General features: G+C 46.7%; 1 protein-coding gene across 1 annotated transcript in view; it reads left to right on the forward strand.

The window, feature by feature from the left end:
• LOC123481024 (calcium/calmodulin-dependent protein kinase type II delta 2 chain-like) overlaps positions 1–12,500 on the forward strand; it is a 67,915-nt gene that overhangs the window by 30,588 nt on the left and 24,827 nt on the right. Inside the window, 6 exon segments of the mRNA XM_045214280.1 lie at positions 520–574; positions 2,454–2,515; positions 3,474–3,550; positions 4,510–4,612; positions 5,503–5,586; positions 8,782–8,876. Coding sequence (XP_045070215.1) covers positions 520–574; positions 2,454–2,515; positions 3,474–3,550; positions 4,510–4,612; positions 5,503–5,586; positions 8,782–8,876 — 476 coding nt within the window.

Consider the following 12,500-nt stretch of genomic DNA (forward strand, 5'->3'; position numbering starts at 1 on the left):
ATTCCCCCTCTATTCCCTCTCTATTCCCCCTCTATTCCCTCACTATTCCCCCTCTATTCCCTCTCTTTTCCCCCTCTATTCCCCCTCTATTCCCCCTCTATTCCCCCTTTATTCCCTCTCTATTCCCCCTCTATTCCCTCACTATTCCCCCTCTATTCCCTCTCTTTTCCCCCTCTATTCCCCCTCTATTCCCTCTCTATTCCCCCTCTATTCCCTCTCTCTTCCCCCTCTATTCCCTCTCTATTACCCCTCTATTCCCCCTCTATTCCCTCTCTATTCCCCCTCTATTCCCTCTCTATTCCCCCTCTATTCCCTCTCTATTCCCCCTCTATTCCCTCTCTATTCCCTCTCTATTCCCCCTCTATTCTCTCTATTCCCCTCTATTCCCTCTCTATTCCCCCTCTATTCCCCCTCTATTCCCTCTCTATTCCCCATCTATTCCCCCTCTATTCCCTCTCTATTCCCCCTCTATTCCCCCTCTATTCCCCCTCTATTCCCTGTCTCTTCCTGTCTTCTCAGTGAGGCTTCATGACAGCATATCAGAGGAAGGCTTCCACTACCTACTGTTTGATCTGTGAGTATAATTCTCTACCTCATCCCTCTATAATTCTCTACCTCATCCCTCTATAATTCTCTACCTCATCCCTCTATAATTCTCTACCTCATCCCTCTATAATTCTCTACCTCATCCCTCTATAATTCTCTACCTCATCCCTCTATAATTCTCTACCTCATCCCTCTATAATTCTCTACCTCATCCCTCTATAATTCTCTACCTCATCCCTCTATAATTCTCTACCTCATCCCTCTATAATTCTCTATCTCATCCCTCTATAATTCTCTACCTCATCCCTCTATAATTCTCTACCTCATCCCTCTATAATTCTCTACCTCATCCCTCTATAATTCTCTACCTCTACCTCATCCCTCTATAATTCTCTACCTCATCCCTCTATAATTCTCTATCTCATCCCTCTATAATTCTCTACCTCATCCCTCTATAATTCTCTACCTCATCCCTCTATAATTCTCTACCTAATCCCTCTATAATTCTCTACCTCATCCCTCTATAATTCTCTACCTCATCCCTCTATAATTCTCTACCTCATCCCTCTATAATTCTCTACCTCTACCTCATCCCTCTATAATTCTCTACCTCATCCCTCTATAATTCTCTACCTAATCCCTCTATAATTCTCTACCTCATCCCTCTATAATTCTCTACCTCATCCCTCTATAATTCTCTACCTCTACCTCATCCCTCTATAATTCTCTACCTCATCCCTCTATAATTCTCTACCTCATCCCTCTATAATTCTCTACCTCATCCCTCTATAATTCTCTACCTCTACCTCATCCCTCTATAATTCTCTACCTCATCCCTCTATAATTCTCTCTACCTCATCCCTCTATAATTCTCTACCTCATCCCTCTATAATTCTCTACCTCATCCCTCTATAATTCTCTACCTCATCCCTCTATAATTCTCTACCTCATCCCTCTATAATTCTCTACCTCATCCCTCTATAATTCTCTACCTCATCCCTCTATAATTCTCTACCTCTACCTCATCCCTCTATAATTCTCTACCTCATCCCTCTATAATTCTCTACCTCATCCCTCTATAATTCTCTACCTCATCCCTCTATCTCTCAGTTAGTGTACAGTGCATTCGGAAAGTACTCAGACCCCTTGACACACACACAGACAGACAGAAACACACTAGACAGACTCAACTATAGAAACACACTAGACAGACTCAACTATAGAAACACACTAGACAGACTAAACTATAGAAACACCATACAGACTAAACTATAGAAACACCATACAGACTAAACTATAGAAACACCATACAGACTAAACTAGAGAGGTAAACCACCTTGGTGTGTGTGTTTGTGTGTGTTTGTGTGTGTGTGTGTGTGTCTGCATGTGTGTGTGTGTGTGTGTGTGTGTGTGTGTGTCTGTGTGTCTGTATGTCTGTGTGTGTGTGTGTGTGTGTGTGTGTGTGTCTGTCTCTGTGTGTGTGTGTGTGTGTGTGTCTCTCTGTGTGTGTCTGTATCTGTGTGTGTGTGTGTGTGTGTGTGTTTGTGTGTGTGTCTGTGTCTGTGTGTGTGTGTGTGTGTGTGTATCTCTGTGTGTGTGTCTGTATCTGTGTGTGTGTGTGTGTGTGTGTGTGTGTGTCTCTCTGTGTGTGTCTGTATCTGTGTGTGTGTGTGTGTGTGTGTGTGTGTGTGTCTGTGTGTGTGTGTATGTCTGTCTCTGTGTGTGTGTCTGTATCTGTGTGTGTGTGTGTGTGTCTGTGTGTCTGTGTGTGTGTATATGTCTGTATCTGTGTGTGTGTGTGTGTGTCTGTGTGTGTGTATATGTCTGTCTCTGTGTGTGTGTGTGTGTGTGTGTGTGTGTGTGTGTGTGTGTGTGTGTGTGTGTGTCTGTCTCTGTGTGTGTTTCAGGGTGACTGGAGGAGAGCTGTTTGAGGACATCGTAGCCAGGGAATACTACAGTGAGGCTGACGCCAGGTAGGATCCAACAGAGAGAGTATTGTTTAACTCTGTAATCTGTAGTGGGCTGTTACTTTACTCTGATCAAACAGAGAGAGTATTGTTTAACTCTGTAATCTGTAGTGGACTGTTACTTTACTCTGATCGAACAGAGAGAGTATTGTTTAACTCTGTAATCTGTAGTGGGCTGTTACTTTACTCTGATCAAACAGAGAGAGTATTGTTTAACTCTGTAATCTGTAGTGGGCTGTTACTTTACTCTGATCAAACAGAGAGTATTCCTTTGTATCTGATAGAAACAGACACAGAAACACAGGTTATGCTATTTACTATGTTTTATTCTCTCTCTCTCTCTCTCTCTCTCTCTCTCTCTCTCTCTCTCTCTCTCTTCTCTCCCTCTCTCTTCTCTCTCCCTCTCTCTCTACTCTCTCTCTCTCTTCTCTCCTCTCTCTCTCTCTCTCTCCTCTCTCTCTCTCTCTCTCTCTCTCTCCTCTCTCTCTCTCTCTCTCTCTCTCTCTCTCTCTCTCTCTCTCTCTCTCCCCTCTTCCCTCTCTCTCTCTCTCCGCTCCTCTCTTCTCTCTCTCTCTCTCTCTCTCTCTCTCCTTTTCCCTCTCTCTCTCTCTCTCTCTCTCTCTCTCTCTCTCTCTCTCCTCTCTCTCTCTCCTCTCTCTCTCTCTCTCTCTCTCTCTCTCTCTCTCTCTCTCTCTCTCTCTCTCTCTCTCTCTCTCTCTCTCCCTCTCTCCCCTCTCTCTCTCTCTTCTCTCTCTCTCTCTCTCTCTCTCTCTCTCTCTCTCTCTCCCCCTCTCTCCTCCCTCTCTTCTCTCTCTCTCTCTCTCTCTCTCTCTCTCTCTCTCTCTCTCTCTCTCTCCCCCCCCCTCTCTCTCCCCCCCTCCCCCTCTCTCTCCTCTCTCTCTCTCTCTCTCTCTCTCTCTCTCTCTCTCTCTCTCTCTCTCTCTCTCTCTCTCTTCTCTCCCTCTCATTGCATACAGCAGATTGTAGAGAGTGTTCATCACTGCCATGTCAATGGTATCGTTCTACAGGACCTGAAGGTTTGTTGGTCAGACCCTCATCACCACCATCATCATCATCACCTTCACCATCAACTCATCACCATCATCATCACCACCATCATCACCTTCACCATCATCACCATAATCACCACCATCATCACCATCATCATCATCATCTACCATAACCCCATGTTATACATTGTACATCTGAAGGTGAATGTGTGTCTGTGTGTCTGTGTGTATTTCTGCCACAGTGTGTCGTTTGTGTTATTGTGTCCCTGTTCAACCGTTGTCTCTTTGTCTCTCTGTGTGTGTAGGATCAAGTTGCCCCTAGACACTGATCTAAGCTCAGTTTAGTCCTAATGGTTGAGGTGACTTGGGGTTCCCACTAGATGGTCAAGCTGCTACTCTATATTGGCTATATCTGAAAATTGTATGAAAATATACTGTATATTTTATTTAAAGGTTAGGGGTAGGTATAAGGTTAGCAGTGTGGTTAAGGTTAGGGGTAGGTATAAGGTTAGTGTGTGGTTAAGGTTAGGGGTAGGTATAAGGTTAGCAGTGTGGTTAAGGTTAGGGGGTGGTATAAGGTTAGTAGTGTGGTTAAGGTTAGGGGGTAGGTATAAGGTTAGTAGTGTGGTTAAGGTAGCAGTGTGGTTAGGTTAGGGGGTAGGTATAAGGTTAAGCAGTGTGGTTAAGGTTAGGGGTAGGTATAAGGTTAGCAGTGTGGTTAAGGTTAGGGGTAGGTATAAGGTTAGCAGTGTGGTTAGGTTAGGGGTAGGTATAAGGTAAGCAGTGTAGTTAAGTTAGGTTTAAAAAATCAGATTTTAAGAAGATCAATTGTAGGAATAGACGGGGGGTGGGGGTTCTGACTTTGCAGCTTGGCCAGATAGTGACGATCTTGCGTGAGGCTAAAGCTGATTCGCATCTGTGTCTCACGGCCAACGTTACCGGAGCGTCTTCTGACCTCTAACCCATTTGACTCCGCCCCCCTCCAGCCTGAGAACCTCCTATTGGCCAGTAAGCTGAAGGGGGCGGCGGTTAAGCTAGCTGACTTTGGGCTCGCCATCGAGGTGCAGGGCGACCAACAGGCATGGTTTGGTGAGTACTGTGGACTGGCTTCTCTCTTATAGGACAAATATGTTTTTCACACTACTGAGCCGAACCAAGCCGAGCTGTACTGGGCTGGCCTGATTACGTGATGGAAAGGCTAATGGGAAAATGAATCATGCAAGCCAGCACTGTACAGGTCGGGTCTGGTATGCACACTAGTGTGAGTATTAGAGGACATACAGGCCTTGCTCCAGAATAGACCCCTAGCCTCTTACCACTTTTGAATTGCCACGGCGGCAGGTAGCTTAGCGGTTAACAGAAAGGTTGCTGGTTCGAATCCCCCGAGCTGACTAGGTGAAGAAATCTGTTGATTTGCCCTTGAGTAAAGCACTTAACCATAATTTATCCTGTAGGTCGCTCTGGATAAGAGTGTCTGCTAAATTACTAAAATGTAAAAATGTATTGATTGATCGATTTAATCATCAATGACACACTCAAGCAATCAATTATTTGCTGAAACAGTTACTCAAATCAATCAATCAAACCATTGATACACTCATCCATTTATTCTCCCTCCCTCCCTCCCTCCCTCCCTCCCTCCCTCCCTCCCTCCCTCCCTCCCTCCCTCCCTCCCTCCTCCCTCTCTCTCTCTCTCTCTCCCTCCCTCCCTCCCTCCCTCCTCCTCCCTCCCTCCTCCCTCCCTCCCCCTCCCCCTCCCTCCCTCCCTCCTTCTCTCCTCCCTCCCTCCCCCTCTCCCTCCCTCCCTCCTCCCTCCCTCCCTCCCTTCCTCCCTCCCTCCCCTCTCCCTCCTCCCTCCCTCCCTCCCTCCCTCCCTCCCTCCCCCCCCCCTCCTCCCTCCTCCCTCCTCCCTCCTCCCTCCCCCTCCCTCCCTCCCTCCTCCCTCCCTCCTCCCTCCTCCCTCTCTCTCCTCCCTACAGGTTTTGCTGGTACTCCAGGCTACCTGTCTCCAGAGGTCCTGAGAAAAGACCCATATGGGAAGCCTGTGGACTTGTGGGCCTGTGGTAAACAAACGACCTTTGACCTCTAACCTTTGTCGTGACGTGACTTTCATGAATGTGATGACTGTTATTTATCGAATCAACTGACTATGTTTAATTGTTACCCGATTTAAATTAATCATGTAACAATTAACTCATTAGGAATTTGGGGCACCACGGAAGAAGTTGTTTATAGAGATACCATCTCCTGAATGTAACTCTAAAATATATATATGTTATATCAGTCACTTATTAATCATTACCTCATATCAGTCTCATTCTGAACGTCGCATAATCCTTGGATCCGCAAGAACCCCAACCTTACTTATGAGTCAGTAATACACGAATTGGTTTAATTATTTATTCACTAGCTAACTAAATAATAACACAGAATACATGCATACTTAATACATGAGAAAAGGTCCCTAGCGGACTAACAACAGCATGACTGTTTGGTTTATCAAAAAGGGAGGGGTCAATAGAAGGAGGGAGAGAGGGACAAAGAGAGTCAAGCTCATCGTACATACATTTGGAACCTACGCTCACGGTAATCACAATACTTAGCACCCTAACCACCGCCCGTTTTGGGGTAAGAAACGCGATGTATTTACGTGTAGAATGTCTTCTCCGTCGTCTCTCTCTGTTGAAACCAATCACTCCTTCTATGGGGAAGGAGTCGATGGGTGTAAGGCTCTGATTGTCCACCGGAGGTCACAATGTCCTTCTTATTAGTTGTCCTGGCAACTGTGGAGTGGAGTGTTCAAATGAAGCAGATACTTCAGAGCCCCCGTTTCTCGTCTTTCTGGTCTCTGATTCAACGTTCCAACCATTTTCAGACATGTAGACCCCCCCCGTCTCTCGTCTTTCTGGGCTCTGATTCAACGTTCCAACCATTTTCAGACGTGTAGACCACCGTCTCTCGTCTTTCTGGTCTCTGATTCAATGTTCCAACCATTTTCAGACATGTAGACCCCCGTCTCTCGTCTTTCTGGTCTCTGATTCAACGTTCCAACCATTTTCAGACATGTAGACCCCCCGTCTCTCGTCTTTCTGGTCTCTGATTCAACGTTCCAACCATTTTCAGACGTGGACCCCCGTCTCTCGTCTTTCTGGTCTCTGATTCAACGTTCCAACCATTTTCAGACATGTAGACCCCCCGTCTCTCGTCTTTCTGGTCTCTGATTCAACGTTCCAACCATTTTCAGACGTGTAGACCCCCCGTCTCTCGTCTTTTCTGGTCTCTGATTCAACGTTCCAACCATTTTTTCAGAAGTGTAGACCCCCGTCTCTCGTCTTTCTGGTCTCTGATTCAACGTTCCAACCATTTTTCAGACGTGTAGACCCCCGCTCTCGTCTTTCTGGTCTCTGATTCAACGTTCCAACCATTTTCAGGACGTGTACACCATCTCTCGTCTTTCTGGTCTCTGATTCAACGTTCCAACCATTTTCAGGCGTGTAGACCCCCGTCTCACGTCTTTCTGGTCTCTGATTCAACGTTCCAACCATTTTCAGGCGTGTAGACCCCCGTCTCTCGTCTTTCTGTTCTCTGATTCAACGTTCCAACCATTTTTCAGGCGTGTAGACCCCGTCTCTCGTCTTTCTGGTCTCTGATTCAATGTTCCAACCATTTTCAGACGTGCTGACCCCCGTCTCTCGTCTTTCTGTCTCTGATTCAACGTTCCAACCATTTTCAGACGTGTAGACCCCCCGTCTCTAGTCTTTCTGGTCTCTGATTCAACGTTCCAACCATTTTCAGGCGTGTAGACCCCCCGTCTCTCGTCTTTCTGGTCTCTGATTCAACGTTCCAACCATTTTCGGCGTGTAGACCCACCGTTCTCGTATTTCTGGTCTCTGATTCAACGTTTCAACCATTTTCAGACGTGTAGACCCCCCGTCTCTCGTCTTTCTGGTCTCTGATTCAACGTTCCAACCATTTTCAGACGTGTAGACCACCATCTCTCGTCTTTCTGGTCTCTGATTCAATGTTCCAACCATTTTCAGAAGTGTAGACCCCCGTCTCTCGTCTTTCTGGTCTCTGATTCAATGTTCCAACCATTTTCAGACGTGTAGACCCCCCCCGTCTCTCGTCTTTCTGGGCTCTGATTCAACGTTCCAACCATTTTCAGACGTGTAGACCCACCGTCTCTCGTCTTTCTGGTCTCTGATTCAATGTTCCAACCATTTTCAGACGTGTAGACCCCCCGTCTCTCGTCTTTCTGGTCTCTGATTCAACGTTCCAGCCATTTTCGAGTGGTGGACCCCGTCTCTCGTCTTTCTGGTCTCTGATTCAACGTTTCCAACCATTTTCAGGCGTGTAGACCCCCGTCTCTCGTCTTTCTGGTCTCTGGTTCAACGTTCCAGCCATTTTCAGACGTGTAGACCCCCCGTCTCTCGTTTTTCTGGTCTCTGATTCAACGTTCCAACCATTCTAAATGTGCAGTCCCGTTTTCTGGTCTGAGGTACATTTAGTTACCAAGACTTTATCCTCGGGTGGCGTTCCATCACGCCAACACGATGTCTGTTGTCACTTAGGGGCGCGGTTACTGACCGGGCAAACAATGATCTCATTAGAAGACTAAAATCACATTCCTGTCTTCACCAAAATACTCTCATCCTAATCATATATTTTATACAACGTTTAGATTTAAACTTGACTAATAGAATGTGTACCCTTTCCAGTTACAGTTATTTCTTGATACCATCCCTTAATGACATCACAAAATAATCAACAAGATGACATGATTATTCTTTAGGGTCCCCACTGATCATTCTTCTTAACATTCAGATGATGAAATAATGTTCCAATGTTCACTCTTTGGACAAAAAGGTTTTGGCGGCAAAAACTCTCTGGAACGAGGACATTATTTGAGTAATACTGCAGAGCAGGAGGGAGATTACCCTCCTCCTAATTTATGGCAGACTGTTAAGGTTTCAAAACTGGCCCAGGACCCCCTCCCCCTCTTCTGTGGGTGAGGGTCTGTTTGTTGTCAGCCATTTGCCAAACTGAGTCCTTTGGTCCACTGTCAGGAGAGTCATGACACCTTTGACCTTTACCCTGGAGCATACTTCTATCTGAGTGTTCCAGATCGTTGATCCCTGCTGAAAGTTGCCTCAAATCCATTACAATTCAGGAAGTGAAATTCCAAAAGGTGTCAGTTTGGGGTCAAGACTGTGTTGTTTTTGATCTGTGGGTGATGAGTGTGTGTGTCTTCCTGCCAGGGGTGATCCTGTACATCCTATTGGTCGGTTACCCTCCCTTCTGGGACGAGGACCAGCACAGACTGTACCAGCAGATCAAGGCTGGGGCCTACGACGTGAGAACCACCACACCTCTATCTCTCTATCTGTCTGACTCTCTACGACTTGAGAACCACCACACCTCTATCTCTCTATCTGTCTGACTCTCTACGACGGGAGAACCACCACACCTCTATCTCTCTATCTGTCTGACTCTCTACGACGTGAGAACTACCACACCTCTATCTCTCTATCTGTCTGACTCTCTACTGCGTGAGAACCACCACACCTCTACTCTCTATCTGTCTGACTCTCTCTCTCTACCACGTAGAACTACCACACCTCTATCTCTCTATCTGTCTGACTCTCCTCTCTACGACGTGAAAACTACCACACCTCTATCTCTCTATCTGTCTGACTCTCTACGACGTGAGAACCACCACACCTCTATCTCTCTATCTGTCTGACTCTCTACGACGTGAGAACCACCACACCTCTATCTCTCTATCTGTCTGACTCTCTCGACGTGAGAACTACCACACCTCTATCTCTCTATCTGTCTGACTCTCCTCCTCTCTGACTGAGAATCACCACACCTCTATCTCTCTATCTGTCTGACTCTCTCGACGTGAGAACTACCAACCTCTATCTCTCTATCTGTCTGACTCTCTACGACGAGAACTACCACACCTCTATCTCTCTATCTGTCTGACTCTCTACGACGTGAAAACTACCACACCTCTATCTCTCTATCTGTCTGACTCTCTCCTCTCTACGACGTGAGAACTACCACACCTCTATCTCTCTATCTGTCTGACTCTCCTCTCTACGACGTGAGAACTACCACACCTCTATCTCTCTATCTGTCTGACTCTCTCCTCTCTCACGACGGAGAACCACCACACCTCTATCTCTCTATCTGTCTGACTCTCTCTCTCTGACGTTGAGAACCACCACACCTCTATCTCTCTATCTGTCTGACTCTCTACGACGTGAGAACTACCACACTCTATCTCTCTATCTGTCTGACTCTCTACAACGTGAAAACTACCACACCTCTATCTCTCTATCTGTCTGACTCTCCCTCTCTCGACGTGAGAACCACCACACCTCTATCTCTCTATCTGTCTTACTCTCTCGACGTGAGAACCACCACACCTCTATCTCTCTATCTGTCTGACTCTCTCAACGTGAAAACTACCACACCTCTATCTCTCTATCTGTCTGACTCTCTACGACGTGAGAACCACCACACTTCTATCTCTCTATCTGTCTGACTCTCTCCTCTCTACGACGTGAGAACCACCACACCTCTATCTCTCTATCTGTCTGACTCTCTACGACGTGAGAACTACCACACCTCTATCTCTCTATCTGTCTGACTCTCTCTGACGTGAGAACTACCACACCTCTATCTCTCTATCTGTCTGACTCTCTCTGACGTGAGAACTACCACACCTCTATCTCTCTATCTGTCTGACTCTCCTCTCTACGAACGTGAGAACTACCACACCTCTATCTCTCTATCTGTCTGACTCTCTACGACGTGAAAACTACACACACCTCTATCTCTCTATCTGTCTGACTCTCTCTGACGTGAGAACCACCACACTCTATCTCTCTATCTGTCTGACTCTCTCTCCTCTCTCGACCGTGAGAACTACCACACCTCTATCTCTCTATCTGTCTGACTCTCTACGACGTGAGAACCACCCACACCTCTATCTCTCTATCTGTCTGACTCTCTCGACGTGAAACTACTACACCTCTATCTCTCTATCTGTCTGACTCTCCTCTCTCTGACGGAGAACTACCACACCTCTATCTCTCTATCTGTCTGACTCTCTACGACGGAGAACTACCACACCTCTATCTCTCTATCCTGTCTGACTCTCCTCTCTACGACGTGAGAATCACCACACCTCTATCTCTCTATCTGTCTGACTCTCTACGACGTGAGAACTACCACACCTCTATCTCTCTATCTGTCTGACTCTCTACGACGTGAGAACTACCACACCTCTATCTCTCTATCTGTCTGACTCTCTACGACGTGAAAACTACCACACCTCTATCTCTCTATCTGTCTGACTCTCTCCTCTCTACGACGTGAGAACTACCACACCTCTATCTCTCTATCTGTCTGACTCTCCTCTCTACGACGTGAGAACTACCACACCTCTATCTCTCTATCTGTCTGACTCTCTCTCTCTCTACGACGTGAGAACCACCACACCTCTATCTCTCTATCTGTCTGACTCTCCTCTCTCTCGACGCGTGAGAAACCACACCTCTATCTCTCTATCTGTCTGACTCTCTCGACATTGAGAACTACCACACCTCTATCTCTCTATCTGTCTGACTCTCTACAAAGCGTGAAAACTACCACACCTCTATCTCTCTATCTGTCTGACTCTCCTCTCTCTGACGTGAGAACCACCACACCTCTATCTCTCTATCTGTCTGACTCTCTCCGACGTGAGAACCACCACACCTCTATCTCTCTATCTGTCTGACTCTCTACGACGTGAAAACTACTACACCTCTATCTCTCTATCTGTCTGACTCTCTACGACGTGAGAACCACCACACTTCTATTCTCTATCTGTCTGACTCTCTCTCCTCTCTACTGACGTGAGAACCACCACACCTCTATCTCTCTATCTGTCTGACTCTCACGACGTGAGAACTACCACACCTCTATCTCTCTATCTGTCTGACTCTCTACGACGTGAGAACTACACACCTCTATCTCTCTATCTGTCTGACTCTCTCTCGGCACGTGAGAACTACCACACCTCTATCTCTCTATCTGTCTGACTCTCCTCTCTCGACGTGAGAACTACCACACCTCTATCTCTCTATCTGTCTGACTCTCTCGACGTGGAGAACTACCACACCTCTATCTCTCTATCTGTCTGACTCTCTACGACGTGAAAACTACCACACCTCTATCTCTCTATCTGTCTGACTCTCTACGACGTGAGAACCACCACACTCTATCTCTCTATCTGTCTGACTCTCTCCTCTCTACGACGTGAGAACTACCACACCTCTATCTCTCTATCTGTCTGACTCTCTACGACGTGAGAACTACCACACCTCTATCTCTCTATCTGTCTGACTCTCCTCTCTACGACGCGTGAGAACTACCACACCTCTATCTCTCTATCTGTCTGACTCTCCGACGCGAGAACTACCACACCTCTATCTCTCTATCTGTCTGACTCTCTACGAGCGTGAGAAACTACCACACCTCTATCTCTCTATCTGTCTGACTCTCTATGACGGGAGAACCACTCACACTCTATCTCTCTATCTGTCTGACTCTCTCCTCTCTCGACGTGAGAACTACCACACCTCTATCTCTCTATCTGTCTGACTCTCTACGACGTGAGAACCACCACACCTCTATCTCTCTATCTGTCTGACTCTCTACGACGTGAAAACTACCGACACCTCTATCTCTCTATCTGTCTGACTCTCTCTCTCTCGACGTGAGAACTACCACACCTCTATCTCTCTATCTGTCTGACTCTCTACGACGTGAGAACCACCACACCTCTATCTCTCTATCTGTCTGACTCTCTACGACGTGAGAACTACCACACCTCTATCTCTCTATCTGTCTGACTCTCTCCTCTCTCTCTCTGTCTCTCTCTCTCTCTCTTTCTCTCTCTCTCTCTCTCCCTTCACTGGTG

This window comes from Coregonus clupeaformis, unplaced genomic scaffold (assembly GCF_020615455.1).
Source record: "Coregonus clupeaformis isolate EN_2021a unplaced genomic scaffold, ASM2061545v1 scaf0230, whole genome shotgun sequence".
Taxonomy (NCBI): Eukaryota; Metazoa; Chordata; class Actinopteri; order Salmoniformes; family Salmonidae; genus Coregonus; species Coregonus clupeaformis.